Source organism: Macaca nemestrina, chromosome 7 (assembly GCF_043159975.1).
Source record: "Macaca nemestrina isolate mMacNem1 chromosome 7, mMacNem.hap1, whole genome shotgun sequence".
NCBI lineage: Eukaryota > Metazoa > Chordata > Mammalia > Primates > Cercopithecidae > Macaca > Macaca nemestrina.
Window position 1 is genome coordinate 8362817 of NC_092131.1, and position 24601 is coordinate 8387417.

A 24601-nucleotide genomic window follows, 5' to 3' on the forward strand; every position below is an offset into this window, starting at 1 on the left:
AAGTACATCCAGTGTTGGGCAGGAACTTCCTGGAGTTGATTTGAATACAATTGAAGTGTTTAAAATGTTCTGCGAGTGAAATGTTCTAGAATACTTGGCTTCATTTATTTCTCATTGCTGCCTATTTCTCATTGGTCTTTGCAGATCAGAACCTTGAAGGACTCTTAGACATATGGTTAATAAACCATATTTATTCTTGGGATATTGAGTTTAAAGATTCGTGTTATATGGCCTTCCATCCCAAAATGCCATTCCCTAGACTCAAAAGTCATCTTTTGAATCCAAGCTGTTGATGCCTTATTAGCAAGGAGCGCTTGTGGCTGCTGTGAGTCTTTGATTCTCCAGGATAAAATGAGTAGGTCAGGCTGGGCGCAGTGGCTCAAGCCTGTAATCCCAGCACTTTGGGAGGCCGAGACCATCCTGGCTAACACGGTGAAACCCCGTCTCTACTAAAAAAAAAATACAAAAAACTAGCCAGGCGAGGTGGCGGGCACCTGTAGTCCCAGCTACTCGGAGGCTGAGGCAGGAGAATGGCGGGAGGCGGAGCTTGCAGTGAGCTGAGATCTGGCCACTGCACTCCAGCCTGGGCGACAGAGCGAGACTCTGTCTCAAAAAAAAAAAAAAAAAAAAAAGAGCGAGACTCTGTCTCAAAAAAAAAAAAAAAAAAAAAAGCATTCTAAAAAAAAAAAAAAAAAATGAGTAGATCAAAAAGTAATCAGTGACCATCAAGAGACAATCTAAGAGATTGGGCGCTGCTCTAAAAGACAGGACTCTGAGAAGGAGCTTTTAATAGAAGCTGGGGACCCTTTCCATTCCCCTGGGGGTTCATGCATCACGTGAATATTCCCAAAGGCCACTTCAGGTTTTAGGTTCTGTGTGCTGAGCACTCGGGACACAGAGATCAACAAGGGGCTCTGGCTTTCAAGTCTGACTGACGGGGAGACAGGTGCACAGATGACGTGACTTGGGCTGGAGGGTGTAAGTACTGGGCTGTGGGAGTGCGCAGGAGGGTGGGGTGAGGAGGGGTTCCCCGAGAAGCCAGGCCACAACAGGAGTAGAAGGAACTGTCAGGCCGGAGGGAACTGGGGCGGCAGGTGGGTGGCAGTTCCTGAAGCTGGAGGGAAGCGTGAGCTGCCTCCATATTTGGCCGTGCTCAGGAACTTGGGGTTTATTCCGAAGGCAGAGCGGAATCATAGGAAGATATTGAACAGGAGAGTGACATCGTACAATTAGTAACTCCGGAAGGACAGTATTGGATTTTGAGACTAGGTCCCAAAAGTTGGAAGGTTTTTGCAAAAAACAAGCTAGGCGAGAAGGAGTAAGGACTGTAGCCACGCAGAGGAATGAGGAAGAAAGTCATGCAAATGGTAGTATTTACTAGATGAAATGCTGACCAGGTGAGATGTGAGGGTTTCCTTGTAACTTGTGTCCAGAGGCCATGACATTGGCTGACCTTCACTGAGATAGGAGAGCTTAGAAGGAGACGCAGTTCTGCGGTATAGTGAGAGGGTTTTCTATATTTATTTCTAATGGACCTAGAAACTCTCACATTATATTTCTCAGCGGAAATAGAGGGAATAAGAAACAACAAAGTTATTTTATTTTGCCTTTGCATGCTTGAAAGTTTTAATTTCTTTAATTCAGATCATATATCCATAATTCAGAAATAGAGCTTTTGTTTTCCCTGATTCTTTATCCAATGGAAAACCCACTTTGGTTTCTTAATGGCCAAACATTACATAAAGATAATACTTGCAAACAAATGAGGGTAGTGCAGGTCATCAGTGAACTGAAAGGAGGCTTAGGTGCGCCTGTGGGAGGCGTGGCCTGTGGGCTCACTGCCCTCACTGCTGCCAGGGAGGCCCAGAGGCGATTGTGTTTTGTTGAGTCCAGCAAGTGATACTCTGTACAGTCTCTTTATCCAACCGTACTTCCTTTATTTCAGGTGTGTAATTTTGCATAATCATCTCTGATGTAACTAGAGTTAACCTCAGTGCTCAAGCAGTTCTTTGCCCCATTTTCCAAAGCACTCAGATGCACCCTTTTAGGTACCTTTGGATCCCCTTTCTCCTCTGATTGCCAGAAACAAGTTCATGATTAAGTGAAATGTGCATGTGTTTGCCAGAAACCAGTTCATGATTAAGTGAAATGTGCACGTGTTTGCCTCACCATCATTTCCTTCCTTCTCCCGGGGCTAGATCACTACCGGTTACAACCTGGAAGATGACCGCTGTGAGTGTGTGGCTCTGCAGGATTTCCGGGCTGGAGAGCAGGTGGGTCTCGTGGCATCTCACAAATGTGAACCAGCCATTGGGCACTAAGTTAACTGTGTTGGTAGTCTTAAAAAGGAACTTAGGAAAAAAAATGTGGAATTCAAATTGAGGATTGTTTTTCTGGAACGCATCTTGAGACCTGAACCCATAGTACACATGTTCACTTGTGCTTCACTCACTTGTTGTGCTTTGCATTGTGCTTTGGGTCCACAGAGAAAAGTATTTAAACACAGTTATTGGCACAATTGGCCTAATATTTGTAAATATTTATAACACTGTTAAAATAAAGTGTGTTATGACACTAAAACAATTTTTAAAATTTCATAAACTGTGTTGCCTTTATTTTTTCTACTGATTAGAACCTTCTTTATAAGAGTATTTAAGGGGCAAAAGCAAGGGAATCTGTTGTCTTACACTTTCACTTTAATCTCAGATTTTTTAATCTAAGTAGTTTGGGTGGGAGGAGGGGTAAGCCTTTGGGTGAGTTTGAAAATATGTGTCTATAAATTCCCACATTCTATCAGTCTACACCCAAGCAGACAGTACAGACATGGAACCCACATCCGTAATTGACATTCCAGTTGAGACAAAATGAAAAATATTTGTCTAGCAAAGTACTGATCTGTTCCTTCTTTAGAAAAGTTTATAAACCCACCTGCTAGGTGCAGGATTAATTGCCACAGGATCTAGAAATAAGTTTCTGACAGATACTGCTTTACAGTTCCAGAAAAGACCCTGCTGTATTAAAAGGATGGGAAGAACTTGGTGAATTTTAAAATGCAGTCTTCTAGAAATAGCCTTGCTGTCCTTTGAAAGAAGAGGATTATAATAGAGGCCTGGTGACCCCAGGCACCTGGGGTCCTTTGAGTAGTAGTAAGGACTTTGGTGGTGCTTTCTCCTGGTCTCGCCTCTCCACGCGGTGGTGGAAGTGGGTGCTTGGTCTCAGACGGTTTGGGAAGTTGGGAAAATTGCACGGCGTCACCCTTGCAACCTGTGCCAAACAGGTGTATCAATACTTTCAGCTATTTCGTGTCATTAATGTAAAGTAGCATTAAATATATGAGCACTAAGCCTTTGCCCTGCCCTGTGTTAAGAATACACGCCAAGTTTGTCTCATGCCCTTTTCTTTTTTCTTTACTGCATCTCAGATTTACATTTTTTATGGCACTCGATCCAATGCAGAGTTTGTGATCCACAGTGGTTTTTTCTTTGACAATAACTCCCACGACAGAGTGAAAATAAAGCTTGGAGTGAGTAAAAGTGACAGACTCTACGCCATGAAGGCCGAGGTCTTGGCTCGTGCCGGCATCCCCACGTACGTAGAAAAACATCGGTTAGCCCTTTCCTGCAGTGCTTGAACTATTTCCAGTTGCATAGTGTTTAATTGGTGTGTTAATAAAACTTCTCTCCAGTAGTTTGTCTTAATCCGTTTATCCCTGTGGCACAGCAAATTTAAGCCATGGCGACGCTCGGTGACTTACCAGCGTTTTCAGATAAACATAATTGTGTTGTTGGGCGCATTCACAGTCAGTTCTGAGGGATATGGCCTGAAATCCTCATTAAGTTAAATAAGTACTTTCGTATCATTCATGTCTTTCACCTTGAAAAGGTTAATGGCCTGGATCAATTTGTTTCATTTAATTCTTTGCTACCATTAGTTTCTGTAATGAAGTCATGATCCTCAGTGATTTCAAGAATTTCTAGTTAAATTCCTTAAGATTTTCTTGCATTTGAGGCATAAAATGATAAAGAAGACAGGAATTATGATTCATTAGTTCTCCAGGGAATGGAGGAACCATTCTTAATGAAAATGGATTATCTAGACCTTTTTTTATTGAACTTGTCAATATTTGATTAATGATTTAAAGTGTGAACTCAACATAAATTATTGTTAACACTTTTAAAAAACCATGTGTACGTTTAATGTTTTGAATGTGTTGTGTGCAACCTGAGATTACAGCTGTCAGGCTCTCGGAAAAGCTGGCGAGGATGGACTCCAATTCTGGATGTCCACTTCCATCCGCCCCAGCCTGTGGCCTTTTGCAAGGGCTGAAAATCATGCTCACAGTTCAGATGAGGAGCTGGAATCTTCCAGCTCGGCTCTCCTTGAGGACAACCGCACGTGCTGTAGACTGTAGGGATCTCACTTTGGAGCAGGTGGGTAACCGCAGCAGGGTGACTGATGCTGCTTTCTGCTTTTGTCAGTTCCAGCGTTTTTGCGTTGCATTTTACGGAGCCGCCCATCTCTGCTCAGCTTTTGGCTTTTCTCCGAGTATTCTGCATGACTGAAGGTACGTCATTTCAGGAAAAAAGAGATGTTGACTTTTTTATTTTTAAATCATGGAAGTGTAAAGCATAGGGGTTCGGATTATAGGTAAAGTGGATTAAAACTACAATACTTTTGGGAAGAGGCAAGATGGCAATACTGGAGAAAGAAGAAATTGATTAATTTTACCCTAGAAATGTTTTATTAAATCCTCAATGTGTTGTCAATATTAATTTGTAATACGCAAATAATTCTCAACTGCATTTGAAGAAAACTTAAAGCATCTTGGATCAGGTAAATATATCAAAATTCTACATTTGTAGCCTGACAGAGCCTCATTTCACTCACAGGGCACTAGTCTTTTTCACTTACATAGAGCAGTTCAGGATCAGTTGATCCTGTGATGTTGTGTAGTCAGCTGTGGCATACGTGGACCGTAGGACTTTATTTGTTAACCTACTCTGCATTCTAAATCTGAAATTGCCAGCAAGCATTTTAATGCCAAGCATCCTGTTAGAGTAAATAACATTGCAAACAGAATCTGTGTAGAACACAAAATGTTCCTGGCTACAGCCTCTTATTTCAGGCCCAGAAAGAGTTAAGTATATGTATTGAGCATCTACTTTTGCATTTGCTTAAAACAAGTCATTTGGGGTTTCTTATACTGACATTTGACCTCTCATGGTTGTGTTTTTATTTTTCATACTAAGATGTATCTTACAAATTTCCTGGTCCTGAGGTTTCATTTTTAAGTGTGTGTGTGTGCGTGTGTGTGTGTTGCTGTTGTAAACTGCCTTAAATCCTGTGCAGAACAGACTGAGTAGGAATGAGTAAATGAGTGTTTGACTGAGTGAACAGACAAAAAAGTGTTCTGGATGGAAGCTGCCCAAGCACTTCCTTGGTCGGAGGAAGCAGTCGTGGCCCATGCAGGGGAAGCTGCAGTGCTCAGCGGTCACTGGCTTTGGTTTTAATGTCTGGATCCAGGGAGCAGTGCTGCACAAGTCGAGGGCTTGACGTCACGCTGGAGGCAGAAAAAACCTAGTTCCAAAACAGAGAGAGGCAGTTCACACACCAACCGCAGAACCCAAACTGAGATACAGTCATTGTTCCTTACAAGCAACCCTATCGCCTAGATTTACAGTTATTCAAGTGGGAGTTTTGGTGCTTTTTGTACTTTGGTAATGGTTCATCAATTCAATTTAATGAACACGAGTTAAGGAGTTAACTGTGAGCTTTTCTTGCTTATATGTGGATACAAAATTAAATGTTGCAGTTCATATACTCAAGGAATTTATAATTAAGAGAGGTGATGGTGATGATATTCCTAGAATTTGTGAAGCATTCACTGTGTGCCAGGTATGATGCTAAATGTGGTATATGCTTAATTTTAATCCCATCAGCCTTGATTGATAAGTGTTCCCATTTTACTGATGTAGAGATTCCACTTCAAAGAGGATAAGTATTAGCTGGGCGTGGTAGCACAAGCCTCTAGTCCCAGCTACTCGGGAGGCTGAGGTAGGAGGATTGTTTGAGCCTGGGAGGTAAAGGCTGAGTAAGACCCGGCTGGGGGGGAAAAAAAAGAGAATAAAGTTGGCTGGATGCTGTGGCTCATGGCCGTAATCCCAGCACTTTGGGAAGTGGGAGGATTGATTGAGCCTGGAAGCTTGAGGCTACAGTGAGCCGTGATCTTGCCACTGCACCCCAGCCTGGGCAACAGAGCAAGACCCTGTCTAAAAACAAACAAACAAAAAACCCAGAGGATAAGTAACTTGGCCAAGGTTGCTCAGTAAGCAAGTAATGACCCTGACTTAGAACCCAGCTCTGTTAACTCCAGAGCCCATGCGCAGGACATCCCACGTTGCTCCTACTGGTTCAAGAATAACATAGTACATGGAAAAAAGTGTTAGTACTCTAGGGGTCTGGAGGAAAGACATTTGAGTTAAACCCTGGAGCTCAGTGATGGTTCGGACATGGTAGAGCAGGAGGTGAGGGGTGTGGCTGAAGACCTTTAGCAGAGGGAGGAACTTGAGCAGGAGCCAGGGAGAGGGTGGAGGGCACTGGGCTCTTTTCTCTCTGGAGTGAGCATACACCATGGTGGCCAGAATGAGGGGCAGGGATAATTTGCAGGCCCTGTGTGCTGGAGGCAAGCTCAGGAGGGTTCTTGCTGCAGGAGCTCCCAGTCAGCTCCTGCTCTCCAGGCAGGCCACATGCTACATTGTCTTACTCCCCCTTTTGTAGGCTTTATTTCTCCAGGAATGTGAAATGAGTCCAGTTTCACTTTTAAAAAATGAGCGGAGAGAAAGCTCTGCCGCACACCTGCAGCTTCCATCGTTGCAGAGTGCAACTTGGGCAGATTGAGAGAGGAGATGAAGGAAGGAAACAGTAACCTTCCTATTGGGGGCCTTTGAAAAGAACTTTCAACCACTAAGAAAGCTTAAAAAAAGCCAGAACTTCCGTGTTGTATACAAAGAATATAAAATGAAGACTCAAAACTAAAAATCCTGAATTTCATCATGATCTTTACTAACAAATACAAGTTAATAAACTTCTTTTTTGAACATTAGATAGCCTGTTTTCTTAAAACTGCTGGAATCCTTTTAGGTCTGTTGATTCTCTTTAGTTTCTCTCTAGTCATAGACAATTTGTCATGTCAAGACAATTGCTGGATCTTTGAATTACTCTAACTAATACTAATAAAAGTTTGGTTTGCTGGCAGCAGTTCTTCAGTTTGAATTGTAAATAGTGACAGCTGTGAGGCATTTTGCTCTGAAAGAGACACTGTCTCCTAATCACATAAGAAGCATGGGTCTGTTTCTTGAGCATGAATAGGATCGGCTTGTTTTGGTTTTGGAGATAATGTGCCGGGAGATAAAATGCTAAGAGCAGTTGCTGAATTCTTTCCTCTTCTTAAATATATTTGGAGATAATTGAGATGTTCACTTGTGTGTATTTGTAATTCCTATGTAAATTCCTGACAAGTGAGAGAGATGGGCATGTTTTTCATTAACTAAGATTTTTTTTTTTTTTTTTTTTTTGAGACAGGGTCTCGCTCGGTTTCCCAGGCTGGAGTGCAGTGCTCACTGCAGTCACCACCTCCTGGGTTGGAGGCATCCACCACCTCAGCCTCTTGAGTAGCTGGGACTACAGGTGTGCACCACCACACCTGCCTCATTTTTGTATTTTTTGTAGAGATGGGATTTCGCCACATTGCCCAGGTTGGTCTCAAACGCCTGGGCTCAAGTGATCCACCTACCTTGGCTTCCCGAAGTGCTGGGATTACAGGCGTGAGCCACCGCGCCCAGCCCGTTAACCCAGATTTTCATAGTGCTCCTGATGGTAGCACTGTTTGATTGAGGCTCTTGTTTCTTTCAGTTTGTGGCTTGTTACAAAAATGGCTTAAATAGCTTGGTCAGGTCACCTACGAGAATAAGTGCCAATCATATTTACAGTTATGGGCTCACAGGATTGTTGTGGCTCTAGTTCCTTTCACTGTTTACATTGTTCACCTAAATGTCCTTTTTGACTGGGTTGATGTGACTGAGCTTATGGCTAGCAAAAAGGGTATTGTCAAAATAGGGAGTCCATGGCTGTCGACTGTCTTTAAAAAGTATCTTGTGAAACTGTCTAAAGGCTCTCGGTGTCCCTCATAGAAACAGTGAAAAATGGAGTGCTACCAAGGCTTGATCTGGATTCCAAATGAAGAAGGCCTGACCTGGTGTTGCTCCCCAAAATTTAGCTCTGCTCTACTTTGGGGAATCTAGGAATGTCCTGGCCCATTGCACAGGGACAGCTTTTACTGTGGGAAAATGACATTGTTGGAAACAATGTTTTCTAAGGTGGATTACTTGTTCAAATGAGAAGGAGTGCTGTGTTTTCCTCCTAGCATTGCCATTTGTATTTCTTGTAGAAGAACTGAAAGAACACTTACTGGGAGACAGCGCTATTGATAGAATCTTCACCTTGGGGAACTCGGAATTTCCTGTTAGCTGGGACAACGAGGTCAAACTTTGGACGTTTCTTGAAGATAGAGCCTCACTTCTTTTAAAAACATACAAAACAACTATTGAGGTAATTAGACTAAATTAATGAGGATTTGAACTTTGTTGTGTTGTTAAGATGTTTAATGAGACTTGGCGCGGTGGCTCATGCCTGTAATCCCAGCACTTTGGGAGGCCGAGGAGGGCAGATCACGAGGTCAGAAATTCAAGACAGGCCTGGCCAACTTGGTGAAACCCCATCCCTACTAAAAATACAAAAATTAGCTGGGCGTGGTCTGTAATCCCAGCTACTCGGGAGGCTGAGGCAGCAGAATCGCTTGAACCCAGGAGGCGGATGTTGCAGTGAGCCGAGATCTCGCCACTGCATTGCAGCCTGGGTGACAGAGCAAGACTCGTCTCAAAAAAAAAAAAGAGATGTTTAATGAGAGATTTCTTGTTAATTCTAAACTACTCTAATAGTTTAGCAAAATGATTGCATTTGAAATTTTCCATTTGTTTAACAAAAAAAATCATATTTAGGCATTGTTTATTAGAATATATATTTTTTAAAGTATTTAATACTTTTTTTTATAATTTCTAATTCACATGATTTCACAGACGTTTTCATTTGTGCTTTTTAAGTTCACTATTGAGTCACTAACTTCAAATACGTCTTTCTCATTCATTCGTTCCTTCACTGTTGCCATTCACCCACATGCTGCCCTGGGGCTACATCAGTGCCCAAGATGGACAGGATGAGTTTTAAATCAGTGAAGTTCCCTGACAGATGGGGTAGCACTGTTTGATTTAGGCTCTTATTTCTGGTTTTGTAACAGTTTCATTGAGATATAATTTACATACAGTAAAAGGCACACTTCTGAAGCATACATTTTGATGTGAGTGTCTGGTCATGTGACCACCTGCCCAGTCAAGTGTTAGAACCTCCTGTCACCCCAAAAAATTCCCTCATGTCCCCAGCCACAGCCGTGGTGCCCTCTGTCTCTATAGTTTTGCTGATTTAGACTTCTTGTAATTAATTTTGCTCTTTTTTGTTTTCCAGGAAGATAAATCCGTCTTGAAAAACCAGGATCTTTCTGTTCGTGCAAAAATGGCCATCAAATTGCGCTTAGGTGAGAAAGAGATTTTGGAAAAAGCAGTAAAGAGTGCAGCTGTCAACCGGGAATTCTACCGCCAGCAGATGGAGGAAAAGGCTCCGCTTCCCAAATATGAAGAGAGTAACCTTGGGCTGTTGGAGAGCAGCGTGGGGGACTCGAGGCTCCCCCTGGTCTTGAGAAACCTCGAGGAGGAGGCTGGAGTGCAGGATGCTTTGAACATCAGAGAGGCCATCAGCAAAGCACAGGCCACAGAGAACGGGCTTGTAAACGGTGAAAACTCTGTCCCTAATGGGACCAGGTCCGAAAATGAAAATCTCAATCAAGAAGAAAGTAAAAGAGCAGTTGAAGACGCCAAAGGATCTTCTTCAGACAGCACTGCTGAAGTTAAGGAGTAGCTCGAGGTGAAGCTGGATGGGGGATCCAGTGGAGCAGGAGTTGATGGACGGTCCGTTCACATCGCTGTGTTTCCTTGTTAACATTTTTCTTTCTGCAGAGAGGAAGATATGTTTTTGCTGCTTTATATAAAAATGGTTTTTTTAAGTTATTTTAAAAATCTAGCTTCCCTTTTTGATTAAGATTGCCATCTTGCTTTTAGGCAAAACAAACCAGTTAACAAACAGCCACAAGAAAGGGGGAAGAGGTGCCTGTGGGAGATTTTGCAGACCTGTTGTGAGCATAGGTATTTTCTTCCTGGGGAAGAATTCAGTTCCTGTCTCAGCTGTGCTTTTGTGGGCCTGTCATCTTGACGACCAGAATGAAAGCTTGCTCTGCCTCCTGCCAGCCAGAGCTGGTGGTGGGACTCGGGGATTCAGCGTGAAGGTGGGGAAGCTGCACAGCAGAAAACAGAACGGAAGTTGGGAAACTTTAGAGTCTGGGCAAAATGTTTGGTTTTTCTCCTTAAAAAAAAAAAAAAAACACCCCATTACCAAAAGCAAAGGTAAGGTGGCAACCTTATTTTTAATAGTTTGAAATGTTGATGATAATCCTAATTATATAAATATATATATATAAACACACATCTATATATCTAGTGATTTCTAAAGATTTGTTTACTTTTGTGTTTTGTTTTACTGTACTAAGAACTTGTCCTTTCTCCTTGAATCAAAGTAGGACATGCATCATCCTCCTAATTTTAAATGTTGGCTCTGATTTTAAAGTGGTGCATTTGATTCCAGCCTTGGTAATGGAGAGTTTGCAAACACACAGCGGCCCACAGCTTCACGTGGTGGTGTGCAGTGTGAGGCAGCTCCCTGGCTTTCCTGGTTTTCACAACAAGCTAGAGATTTTCAAAGCTACACTTTTGAGTAAAAACCCTTATTAAAAGAAAAAACATGATTAATATTTTTGTCTATTCCTTTTTTTGGAGTGGGACAGGCCCTTTGAGTTTAGCTTTTACACAAACTATCTTATTGCCCAAACATTGTTTGAACCTTCTTGAGAAACCTTGTGCCCTGGGCTGTGCTAACCTGGGGGCTACTGAGGCACAGCTGTGGGGCCCAGAGGCCTGCAGGAGCCCCCCTCATCAGCCTGCCCTTCTGCGCAGGCAGCAGGAACATAAGAAAAGGAATACTTAGAATTTAGGGGAAGTGAAAGGTTGGGACCATGTCCTTGGGGTGGGAGAGGGATCTGTCTCCAGAAAGCCATCAGTTTTCAGGTTTAGTGATACCAGTTTTCCTTCACCACAAATTTTCACATTGTCTCTGATGTCCTAAGTACACTGCTGATTTTGAAAATGTGAATTATTCCCCCAGCTGTTTGATAAATGCTGCTGCAACACAGGTCATCTTAAGGATGCTCTGGGAGTTTCTCTTGGGGGAAGACGTAGTTCTGCAGATCAATTGCCTCATCCCCCCTGACAGCTGAGATAAATGTAACTCTTTGAGGCGTTGCCTGCGTTGCTCAGCAGGTTAGTTTACCTGCTGGACTGGGTGCTGGAGGCCAGCTTCATGTCTGTGTGAGACTGGGACATTTCCTGGCATTGATGCCTGTACCTTTCCTCGGTTGTTGATGTGTACCAGGAGGAAGCATGTGATCGCCACCTGTCGTATCATCCTTACACCTGAGATACCTTACCAAAAATATTAAATAGTCTGTAAAGCTTAGTGTTAATTTCTAAAAGGCAATAGCATTGTAGTACTTGAGGTTTCTACTCTAGAAGCCCCACAGCCTTCTAGAACTTTGATGACCAATTTGTCCATAGAATTATCTTCTTATAGGATTAAAAGTTTTCAAGCCTAATAATAAATATTTTTTGAAAACATATATACAATTCAAACATAAAATAACATAATGAGACAGCTGGGTTTTCAAACTATTCCCCGGCAAAGTTCGAGTTCCTGTGGAGCTGGGATAGCGCCAGACTGGAGTCGGGATCCCAAGCTCCTGTTCCAGCGCCACCTTCAATGGGTGTTGTGACTTTGGTTCCTGGCACCCAGTTTCTTCATTTACTTGTGAAAAGAATGGTACAAAATTGTCCAAAGTCCCTGCTTAAAAATTTAGCAACTGTTTTTCTGTCATTTCTCCATAGACAGACTTGGTTGTTAAGGTTATTGGATCAAAAAGAGATGAAGTCTGCTTCCAGTTGAGAACAGCCTCTGCATGACATAAAAATGGCGCCCCCAAGAACAGAACTGTTTTGATGTCAGAAGACAGTATCTATTGAACAGCATTACTTTCCTGAGTTGGGTAGGATTGCCCTAAAATGACTCGCAAAGGCAGGCGAGACGCAGCACACATCAGTCATCCCCGTGGCCCCACTGCGGTTCGGCAGCTCTAGTGCTGCCTGCGCAGACACTTGGAGCTACAACTTAAGCATTTGAAAATTGAGGAAAAGTGATTAAATTGGCATTGAAGAACCCTCATTGCCATCTGTCATGAAAATAGACCTTTCTCTCAAATCATTTTAAAGTTTGCTTTCTTCTGAATGCTCTTGGATAAGAGGCTGTTGAGGCTAGTTACTGGAAACATGCCAGGCTCTGCTTCTGTTTCATTAGCTCTATGTGTTATTTGTGTAAATAGTTAGCAATTAGATTTCATCGGCCTAGAAAAACCTCCCTGTTTTTCATGTAAACTGGCAATTGATAGGTGGTTTTTCCCCAGTAGTTTCTAGAATAGACTCACTAAAAGGTGTATGTCATTTTTTTTTTTTTTGAGAGATAGGGTAAGACATTAAAAATAGTCCCAGGTTCCCAATATACAGGGTTATGCTAAATTAAACCTCCACTTAAAAATGAGGGAATCAATTTTCTGTAAATCATCAGTTATATTTTCTTTTCTTTTTTTTTTTTTTTAAGACAGAGTCTCACTCTGTCGCCCAGGCTGAAGTGCAGTGGCACCGTGTTGGCTCACTGCAACCTTTGTCTCCTGGGTTCAAGCAGTTCTTCTGCCTCTGCCTCCCCAGTAGCTGCGATTACAGGTGCCCACTACCACGCCTGGCCAATTTTTGTATTTTTTAGTAGAGATGGGGTTTCACCATGTTGGCCAGAGTGGTCTCAATCTCCTGACCTCAGGTGATCCGCCTGCCTCTGCCTCCCAAAGTGCTGGGAATACAGGTGTGAGCCACCGCACCCAGCCACCAGTTATATTTTCTTGGTGATTAGGACATACATTGTAGGAGCAAAAGAATAAAGCCAGTCCAAAGAAAGTGCATGTGACTTGACCTCAGAACCGAAATGGCACTGACTGTAAAGAAAATAGGGAATGATAGTGGTGGCTGGTTTGGGGGCTGCTTTGCAGAGAGCCCAGATGTGACAGTGTTGATGGTAACCCTAGCTGTAGTGAGCAGCTGCTTGTGCACCGTGCTCGTGTTGTTATTGATTTGGCAAAACAAATGCGTGTAATGCGGGAGAGCTGCTAACCTGACCCAGGAATTTGACTCATTTTTATTTCAATGTCAATTTGAGGCAGGTGTAGGGTAGGATCCAGTAATGTCATTAAGGGTCACCCTACTATTTTAATCAGCAGCCCCTTATCTAATGTATTCCTAAAATTCTGTGTGTAAATTGAATTTGAATAACTCGAATTGTATTTAAATGCACTGGCAAATTTGTTATTTAAATGAAGCTGCCCTGCTGGTCCTGGGTGTGCTTGGGCTGGAGAGAGGAAGCCTTAGCAGGGACATGATCTTCCTGTCTTCACAGATTTGAAGAGCTGTCTCCTGAAGGAGGGTGAGACTCATTCTGGGTCTGCAAAAGGCACAGCTAGGGCCAGGGGTTGGGTGGCGGAATTCAGCCAGGGGAGGGAGCACTCCCTAACGCCTGCTGTGAGAGGGCACATGTCTGCTGCCCCGGAGGTGAGGCAGCCACTGGGGTGAGACCTGGTTCCAGGCGTGGGATCCTGGACCAGTTAGGAGCTTCCGTCACCTCCTTCAGGGAGCCTCACGCTCTCCACCTCAGTAGTGCTGGGTGTGTTGAAAAACTGGGTGCTGCACCTGCACATGCTAAACAGCCAGTGAATGCTTGTGATGACCATCTTCTAAGCCAGAGCCACTCGCGGGAGGCAGGAGATGTTCCGAGGACTGGGGATGGCAAAATCATCCATGCTGTGCCAGCAAGCAGCGGGTGTCATCTGTCCATTGGTTTGGGAACCTCAGCCCTGGACCTAGCAACAGTTGTGTTCTTAGTGGAACACAGATTCTGTGGGTAATTCAGAGACTCAAGAAGCCCTGCCCTCGAGGCACCGAGGCAGACTTCTGAACAGTAGGCGTGGCAGAGCGTGCCAGGCTGCGTGAGCGGGTGGACACATGCTTTGGCGCTGGAGATGGTGGCATGTGGCTGGGCTTAGGGTTCCGTTGGTGAGATACGGAGGTGGGGTGAGCCCTTGAGGGTAAGGAGGGAGGCAGGGAAGAGCCATCCATGCACAGGAGGGGTTGAGAAGTTCAGGCTTCTGGGGGGCAGTCCTGTGAAGATGCTGGTTACTGGTTCCTGACCGCCGTGCTGGCACCTGGCTGCCTGCAGGGAGAGCATGCGTGCAGTTGTGCAGATCTCATAATGGATGGACTTCAGGAGGGCGCCTCCTGGTGATTGCCACTCCCTTCACAGATGCCACCCTTGGTAGATCCCTTAGAAACAAGGTGAAAGGGTTGGGGAGCCCCCGTGTGTGGACTCAGGAGCAGTTTATGGAGTTGGGAATCCTAACTCAGGTCATCACACCACCGTCCATCAGCTCTTGGTCTTTATTTAAACAGCCTTGTGATACCCTCTCACTTCTGGGCAGCTTTTCTTGGCCCAAACACAGGTGTCTCTGTTGCACGCACATGTGTGTCACCTATTTCTATATAAACCTACTTTGTATATATGAGCACGTACATACACACATATGAATACATATATATGTGTGTGTATAGAAAACTTTCTCCAAACTCATATTCTTCCCCTTTGGGCAACAGAGAAGCTCCTCAGCATGGGTCAGGTGAAACTTGACATGAAAATGAACTTGGAAATGCTGGTGCTGGTGAGGCCCTGTGTGGCCCTGCCTGGCTGTTTGAATTTCTATAGTCTTGTACAGCACCTGATGCAGAGTGTGGGCTCTGGGGAGGCTTCCGGACTGACTGAACAATCACGATCAAGTGGGAGGCCTCTGTGCCTCTGAAGTCCCAGGGTGGCTTTAAAATCACACTCCTTTCTTCTCTTTCCATTTCCCCGCCCTCCTCTCCTTGCTTCCTGTTTCTGCGGCTTGTACCTGACTCCTCAAGAGTGTTCTGGTAGAAAAGAATCAAGTTGTGGCTTGAACCTCAAACATCCTTCTCCATCTTAATGAGGTTCGGGAGGAGCTCCTTGTAGGATCCCAGAGTCAGCTTCAAGTCCTAGGAAGGCACCTGGAGGACGCGTGAGGGCGGGCTTCCCCTGCCAGCTGTGCCCCTTTCTGCAGGGTGTGCAGAGCTTCCCACCCTCACACTCCACCCGTCATTCGTGCAAAACTTACTCTTCAAGAAGGAACCAATGAGCAGATTCTTACCTGAGCGTCTAGTCCGTGAAGGGTGTTTGCACTTTAGCCCATACACAAAATTTTAGCCCAGAGAAGCAGCTCATCCCAAACATGGGCTTTGAAATCTGCAGAACCTAAAATATAATCCTGACCCCCTACCTTCCCCTACCATCTGTGACCCACAGCAAGTTTCTTGATGCACAGGGTCTTGATTTTCTCATATGCAAAATGGAATAACCCCAGGAGGTTACTGCAATAGTAGATGTAAATCTGGCACAGTGCCTGGGACACAGTAGCTATCTGGTGGTTGGTTCCCACTGTGACTGGCTGAGCGATGTCAGTCAGCCTGAGATCTGGACTAATGGCTGACTGGAGGCCCATTCTGAGTTGTGGGGGTTTCCGTGGGTGGTGAAATACTCAGCCGTGTGGCTTCAACATGTGGACCTCCCGTCTGTACCCCACTGTCACATTCTCTGTGCCTTTCCCAGACTTGGCACATATCCCAAACTGATAATATTTGGTGACTTACTTTATGCATACGTATATATATTTCAGTATGAGCTACCATCCAACAAGCACCTGTGAATTTCTTGGCTTTAAGTTTTCAAGCAACTCAAACGCTCCCCTAAATGCAGCTGCAAATGACAACTTACTGAACAGCAAGAGATGGCAGTTATGATTGTGTGCCACCCCACCCAGCCTAGTTTTGGAAATAATACCCTAGCTGGCACCAGGAAATAATACTCTAGCCCTGGAATATGTTGTCAGGTGAATCCTGAAATGCATCTAGAAAAACAGTTCTTGCTTTCTCATACAAAAATTAAAACGTTTGTTTTATTTTGGTCATCGACAATTGTCAAAATAACTAGCCTTGGGCTAATGTTATCTAATGTAAGTGTTGACACCATTAAGACTGCAGTATAATTAGTCATGAAATGTAGTCATAACACTCCTTGGATTTTAAAAGGACCAGAATGGGTGTTTTTGAAAAGTTGTATCGGGGAAAAAAGGAAAATGGAATTGAATTTCCTGCCCCGCGCTTGCATGATGAGTATCAGCCTAGATCAGACTCAGGGTGGTGAATAACCTCCTTCCCTTCTTACTGCCCTGCTCTTAAAAAGCAGGTGCCATGACAGAAACCCCGACAAACTGCAGGCTGTCACCAAGGTGGTGCTTTACATAAAAGTGGGTTTCAGTGTTATTTTTGCAAGACTTGAGCCCTGAGTGGATACTGAGCGTGGAGCAGCCTGGTTTTGTACACTTCTGCCACATGTTGAGATGCCGTGGGAGCCGGTGACTCACACGCCGCCGACGTTCACAAAAGCTCCCGGCTGGGAGCAGAGCATTGAAGGGAAGGGTCTGGCTGCTTGGCGTAAGTTAACCAGGTTGAGTACTGAGCGTCTTAAAAGCCAAGCCACGTTTGCCTTTCAGCTTTTACTTTGTGGTGACAAAAGAGGTCTGTTTCTTCAGGGGCTCGCTCAGCGCTGCTGCATCTGAAGATGCCTGGGAGGAGGGTAAGGGGTGAAAAGGGCATCCTAAGGCAGGATGGGACACGCGGCCTCACCAGCTTAACTCAGTGTTTTCTGAGGCACAGAATACCAGAGATCTGAGACCCCCGAGGTGCGAGTCCTCCCCTCAAGGATCTAAGCAGGTGGTGGGCTGCTGCTCTCTCCTGTCCACAGCTGGTGGGGGGCGGAAGCCCTGTTCCACAGGTCACAAGTGTGGGTCCAGCCGCCACGTTTAGCCAATGGGAAGATGAGACACAGATTCTAATGGTCTTGTCCGTGTTTTCTCCCCCAAAACACTTTGAGTTAGTGATGACATCCACTGATTCACCCAGCACTTATCTGAGCATCTCATATATGCTGGGCACCACGCTAGGCTCTGGGGCTAAATGACACAGGGTGCTTGTCGGCAAGGAGCTTGTGGAGGAACAGGATGGCCTTCTAGGGAGAGCTGTGCCCAAGCTAGCGCTTAATACATGCTCCACTGTCCTAATCTTAATGGGAAATAGGCTGGATGGGCTTTTAATTTCCACGTTATACAAAATTGTGGATTACCTGTATGTTCTCTCTTAGTCTGACTTACTTTTTTCCCCTCATAGGGGGTTCATTTCTATGACCAAACAACAGAGAAGTTGAGTGTCTGATTTCCCCCGCCCACCCCACAATGTGAGTGCTCGAACGCTCGCCTCGGGAAGCTAGGATCACCTTCATGTTTGTAGGTACTACATTTCCTGTTTTCTAACATTCTGGGATCTCCCAAATGAGTGATGCAGTTACAAGAGGGGACCTAGGCATCATAGCTTTGGGGTGACCCATGAGTGACAGTGAAGTCCCTGTTTCCTTTGCTGAAACTGAAGCCTGTTGTGAGACTGGTGTACGGAACTAGTCCAGCTTCCTAGTACTGGTTTTCAAACACCTATTTTTAAAGTGATGACATTTTAAAAACCACCTCTTATTCCCATTTGGGGTTCAGCTGACTGTCAGCAGTAACGAGAAAAATCACACCAGCCACACGTACTTCAGTATATCTTAAATGGGCAGTTCACAAGGCAATTGTAGGATCCACATTCGTTGATGGGCCACACCTGAGTGGAGAATCTTATGTTTCTGTTTCATTCCTGTGACTAGTTTTGTTTACTGCCCCTGCTGCCTGTGGCCAAAGCAGCTAGGATCTCTGTCCATGAACATTTTAGTGATTAGAAATCCAAATGAACAAATATACCTCCCTAAAACAAACACAATGACTCCCATAGGCATCAAATAATCCTCTAGGCTACCTCTAAGGAAGCCAGGATTTCCAGCAGCAATTAAATGGCATGATTGGATACAGGGAAAATTTTATAATTGCTCACAGGTAGCAATTTATTAGGATAGATGTTACTTATGACATGTGTCAAAAAGGTCAAAGTTTATACTTCCTTGGACATTAACCTAATCTTCGAAACTCTAAAAGTTACACTTTTTGGTCATTAATTTTTTTTTACAAGCAGAGATTTTGACAATTAACCCAGTTAATAAAGGTCAAATTTCAATTTTTTTCCAATTTCTGGAGCATTTAAATTATTCCTTTTTGAAAATGGGAAGATAGAGGATGATAAATAGTTATTAAATGAGTACAAGGATGTAGTTCTGCTGTCAGGGTGATGATTATAAAACAGCTGATACTGGAAGAATAGAATTGCTGTGTATCTGATTGGAAGGAAAGTAGATTACAAGCAGAGGAAATAGAAAAATTAAGCCCAAATAATGTGTGCAGTTAGTAGGATAATGTGGGTATATGCGCTTGTTAAATCATCTCAGGATTCTAGTCATTCAATTATGTAGACTTCAGGCTTCAACTATTGAATCTGCATTTTTTTAAATAAGTAATTTCTGCAAACTTGCAACAAAGTACAACTTAGGTTAACAACCATTTGCCGCCCACCAGGCTGCATCCCTCAGATGAGTCTAAAGAGGGGCAAACAACAGTCAGTGCAGCCGAAGTCCGCTGGTAGGGAGGTCGGGGCGCACTGGACCGCCCTTCCTCCACCCCACAGCCAGCACAGCCCCTAGACGGCCAGGGCAGCTGTGTGGGTGAGGAAGGAGGTTTTAGAACCTGTGGCAAATGGCAGAGAAAGTCCACAGAGCCTTCCTCCGCCACTCCAGCAGGACAAACCAAACTTCCCTATCCGCCCTGGTCAAAACCAAATGACCCACACGCCCTCCCTTTATCCCCCTGGAGCGCCCCTGGGAATCCCCATATCCCTGCTCTGCTCGCGCCCCCTGGTGGCAGTGCCGCCCGCCAGGTGCCGCCCAGGGAGCTCTAAGTAGAGGCCTTGGGTCCCACTCCACTGAGCAGGTACCTTCCTAGACCTAGCCAGAAACTTGAGACAAGAGGTGGCTTTTTGTTTTTTGAGACAGGGTCTCACTGCGTTGCCCAGGCTGAGTGCAGTGGTGTGATCGTGGCTCACTGCAGCCTCGACCTTCCGGGTTCAGGTGAGCCTCCCACCTTAGCCTCCTGAGTAGCTGGAACTACAGGCGTGCACCACCATGCCCAGCTAATTTATTTATTTATTTTTAATATTTATTTATTTATTTATTTATTTATTTATTTATTTATTTTTTGTAGAGACACGGTCTCATTATGTTGCTGGCCTCCACCTCACAAAGTGCTGGGATTACAGGTGTGAGCTACCATGCCTGGTCAAGAGCTGGTTCTTTGTTTGCATTGGGTGCATTTGGGATTTCTTGCTGCTGTTTATTGCATAAATAAAGGCTCCTTGGTATAGATGTGCTCCACGTTAAATAACCAATATATAAAACAAGCTTGCGCTGCATCTGTATCCAACAAGCACGAGGAGCCAGCACCTGCCTCCTCTGCCCCTGGCCTCTGGTCCAGCCCGGTTCTCTGTGTTTAAATTAAACTCAGCGGTGATGCCCCATGTCGCTGTGCGGTGTAGTGCTCTTGCTGCACTGATTTTCTTTCGCAGGTGACATTCGAGGCGCTGTGTATTGCCAGGGCTGTGTCCAACCCGGCTCTGTGTTGCAGCTATTCCTTGCACATAGTAGGTGCCCAGAAAATGCTGAAGAAAAAAGAAAGTCCAGCCAGGTGCGGTGACTCATGTCTGTAATCCCAACACTTTGGGAGGACGAGGTGGGTGGATCACCCGAGGTCTGGAGTTCGAGACCAGCCTGACCAACATGGAGAAATCCTGTCTCTACTAAACATACAAAATTAGCCCGGCGCGGTGGCGCATGCCTGTAATCCCAGCTACTCGGGAGGCTGAGGCAGGAAAATCACTTGAACCTGGGAGGTGGAGGTTGCGGTGAGCCGAGATCATGCCTCTGCACTCCAGCATGGGCAACAAGAGGGAAACTAAGTCTCAAAAAAAAAAAAAAAAAAAAAAAAGCCATTTAGCTCAGCAGGAAGCTTTGAGGTTGTGAACTAAAAAGAAAAAAAAAAGTTTTTAAAATTATGCAATTTGGGAAACTGTTAGAATGGTCACTTTGACTGTAATACCTTACTCTCAGCAATTCCATCAACATTATGCGTGCGGACAGATGCCTTGAAGGATGGGAACACAGGGTGCTCACTTATTTTTAAGAAGGATTTTTCACTTTACCAAAGATTTGTAGTCAGGTGACAAAAATGGGGTTCAGGTCACACAAGTGTTAGCAGCAAGTCCTGGAAACTCGTGCTGTGTGCCACAAATGTCACCTGCGCAAGGATACCACGGAAAGGAAGAGACGGAGAGCAGCACTGGCAGCTCCTGAAATACCCTGGACACTGCACACCATGTTAAACCTGAGCACCCTCGATGCTTTGAACCCTTCGTGGGGCATGGTTAAAACAGGCTGTCATGCCTTAGCTAGGAAGCTGTTCAAAAAGGTGACTTTGACTTTGCATTTTCTTCCCCTTTTTTTTTTTTTTTTTTGAGAAGGAGTCTCGCTCTGTCCCCCAGGCTGGAGTGCAGTGGAGCGATCTCAGCTCACTGCAAGCTCCACCTCCCGGGTTCACACCATTCTCCTGCCTCAGCCTCCCGAGTAGCTGGGACTACAGACACCCGCCACCATGCCCGGCTAATTTTTTGTATTTTTAGTAGAGATGGGGTTTCACCGTGTTAGCCGGGATGGTCTCGATCTCCTGGCCTTGTGATCCGCCCGCCTCCGCCTCCCAAAGTGCTGAGATTACAGGCATGAGCCACCGCGCCCGGCCATATTTTCCTTCCTTTTAACCTTCACCATTCATACAGGAGGGTCTGCTCCAAAGTCTGCAAGAAGCCACCTTCCTAGCTCCTTCCTCCTGGTAGTCTCTCCTCATGCCATTTTCCCCTCCTCTTCCCTCTGGCTCCAGCCTGCCTGATATGGTTTGGCTGTGTTCCCACCCAAATCTCATCTTGGATTGTAGTTCCCATAATCCCCACGTGTTGTGGGAGGGACCTGGTGGGAGGTAATTGAATCATGGGGATGGTTACCCCTGTGCTGTTCACATGATAGTGAGTGAGTTCTCATGAGATCTGATGGTTTAATGAGGGGCTTCTCCCCCTTTTGCTTGGCATTTCTCCTGGCTGTTGCCATGTGAAGAAGGACGTGTTTGCTTCCCCTTCCACCATGATTGTAAGTTTTCCTGAGGCCTCCCTAGCCCTGCAGAACTGAGTGGATTACCTCTTTCCTTTATAAATTACCCAGTCTTGGTTATGTCCTTATAGCAGCATGAGAACAGACTAATACGCTGCCGTTCCACTCTCCCCATGTGCACAAATGCCATTCTTTGTTACTGCAACTCTCATCTCCCTTTTCAGAGATTTTATTGTATCTACAATTTGCTCCATACCTGCAGGGGCCAGACTCCCCCAGATGGATGGGCTGGTCTGGGCACATCGGTGGGGCAAGTGCTCCCCTTGGGGGCTCCTAGAGGAGGAGATGTGGGAGCCTGACCCCAGCAGACAGCAGTTTTCCCAGTGGACAAAGAAGCAGGGCAGTGCCTGGCGGTGCTGGGGCTGAGCTGAAGTGGAGAAGGAACCTCCTGAAAGAAAATGGAGCCTCATTCCAGAGTCTCCCATACCAGACAGAAGCTCCCCTCTGGGGCCAGGGGTAGGGGCTCACTGAATGCCAGTGTGATCTTTGTGGGACTTTACACAGTGCATTAGGGGACTAGCTGTCCTGGGGAGATGCTCAGGTGTCCCAGCAGTGGACCCTGGGGGAGGCGGGAGGCCCAGCCTTCCAACAGCACAAGAAGTAAAAGCATGTCTGAGATGGGGACGAGCCCAATGACGGTGGGCTGGCAGGGCCCAGGACCATGTGAGCCATAGTGTGGGGCCGGGATGCCATGATCCTAAGTGGCTTGAGGACCAGGAGCAGGTTTCCTGGGGAAGAAATAAGCACCCCCTCCCTACCCCTGCAAAGCCACCAGGTTGCAGTGACAAGAGGTAGGAGCCCTGGAGGAAGGTGGGCTCGTGCCAACTCTTCCTCCACTACCTCTTTGATCTTTGCAGGGTTATTTAATTTCACTTCAGTTTCTCCCTCTGTAAAATGGGACTGCAGTGAAGGAACACAAAGTACCAGGGCTGAATCTACACACTGGAATATGACCCTTTCCCCCTTCCCCGACCATCCCTCTATGTACACATGGGAGGAGCATGGCCTCAGGAACTCACCAAGGCATAAATCCCATCTTCATGAAGCAGGGTGTTTAGCTGAATTTAGACAAGTCTGTCCAAATTTAAATGAGCCACCTGTGTAAGTGGCTCCCTTTATAATCCTTTCAAGATGCTGCAGTGAGCCGGCCCTGTCTTGCATTTCCAGCAGAGCCCGCTCTGTAGCCTGCTTGCTCTTTTGCTCCCACAGAGTCTGTGTGAACCAAGAACCGCATCCAAGCATGGGAAACAGCTTTCTAACCATTCCTCAAATCCAAACACAATAAAGATGAGTACATTTGCAAAAACTGCATGACAGAAAACCTCCGTCATAAGAAAAGTGACATTTTCCCCAATAAACTGGGAGAAAATATGTCTGTCGCAGAGAAAGGATTAATATTTATACTATATAAAGAACTCAACTGAGGGACAAAGGACCAAAAACTTGGAAGAAACATGGGAAAAAGACATGAACAGACACTTCACACACATAAAAAAGTCTTCAAACAAGAAAACATGTCCAAATTCATTCACTGAAAACTGCAATTGAAAGCCACACGGAGATAGCATTTCCCACCTATCAGATTAACGGAAGCCAAACCACGACCACACATTCTGTTGGCGAGGCTGCAGGGAACAGGTATTTTCTCGTGCTGCTGGTGGAGATGCACATTAGGACAACCCTTTTGAAGGGAATTTGGCAATACCAAACAGCCCCCCACACACTTACCTTTCAATGCACCAATCTCACTTCTAGGAATCTATCCTGGATATACAGCTCCAACAAAAACAGATACAGGCTATTTATGACAGCATTGTAATTGGCAGACACGTCTCGAACCAGCCGAATCAAGGTCAGCATCACCAGTGATAAGGCATTGGCAGCATGAACCCCCACGTGGGGCACTGCGAAGGACCCAACATTACCTCTGTGGGATTCTTGCCAAAAATGCACAACTTCCGTCCAAAACAGAACGTCAGACAGACCGAAACTGAGGGACGTTTGACAAAATAACTGAAAAATGCTCTTCCAAAGTGTCAGGGTCACGGAAGACTAAGACCAAAGAGTTGCCCCAGATTGGAGGACACAAAGGAGACATGCGGACTGAGCAGTGCGGGACCCCAGACGGGACCCTGGAAGGGAAGAAGGACGTTCATGGGAAAACAGTGCAATCGGAATCAGGTGTGCAGTCGAGTTAATAGTATTGCACATTGGTGACATCCCGGGTTTGCTGATTATACTTGGGTTGTGTAAGCTGGGCACTCGAGGGGGTGCTGGGGGAGGGATATACGGAGAATCGGTACTATTTCTACGGCTTTTCTGAAAGCCTGAAATTAGTTCAAAAACAAAACAACGCAAACCCCATGTCTCCGCCAAGCCTGCCTGGGTTTGAATCCCTGCCCTGCTCCCATCCACCATGCGTCCGGGTCCTAGTCCTCCCCTTTGCACAGGCGGGGAAGCTCCCAGGACAGTGCCCAGGGCTGGTGGCTGTGTTCTGGGGACACTGGGAAATCAGCTGCGAGGCTGCACGGAGAGTTTTAACATTTCTCTTTTTGAAGTACAGCAAGAACGGCAGACAAATCTGTAGCTGTGCATAAGGGTCCAAGTGTTGCTTTGTTTTTCAAATGAAATACTGAGAGACTGGTAGACCACACAAAGGAAAGAGGACAGAGTTTTGCAGGCAATTTAAAAAACGCAGCCAATAGCAACACAGGCTGGTGCTCCATCTCCAGGGGAAGGGGAGGAACATGTGCTGAGCCTTCTCTGTGCGGGGGCTTTGCAGGTGCTGGCCCCTGCTCCCAACCAGGCTCAGGGGCAGGTGGGGGCTCCAGCGCCCCATCCCCGCCTCCCTCTGGGCCTGAATGTCCTGGAATGCCCTCCCGCTCTGTCTGCCTGGCCTCCTTTCTTTCCAACTCTGGTGATC

At 45.5% G+C, this 24601-nt stretch overlaps 1 protein-coding gene across 3 annotated transcripts in view; it reads left to right on the forward strand.

Moving 5' to 3' along the window:
• LOC105467434 (SET domain containing 3, actin N3(tau)-histidine methyltransferase) overlaps nt 1–10970 on the forward strand; it is an 86227-nt gene extending 75257 nt beyond the window's left edge. For 2 of the 3 annotated variants that reach the window (XM_071099626.1, XM_071099628.1), the window contains exons 9-13: nt 2199–2273; nt 3422–3588; nt 4479–4564; nt 8423–8607; nt 9577–10970. In XM_071099626.1, coding sequence (XP_070955727.1) covers nt 2199–2273; nt 3422–3588; nt 4479–4564; nt 8423–8607; nt 9577–10026 — 963 coding nt within the window. In that variant the 3' untranslated portion in view covers nt 10027–10970. The remainder of the gene's footprint in view (nt 1–2198; nt 2274–3421; nt 3589–4478; nt 4565–8422; nt 8608–9576) is intronic. The other variant, XM_011717039.2, reaches the window with a different exon arrangement.
• The last annotated feature ends 13631 nt before the right edge of the window (nt 10971–24601 follow it).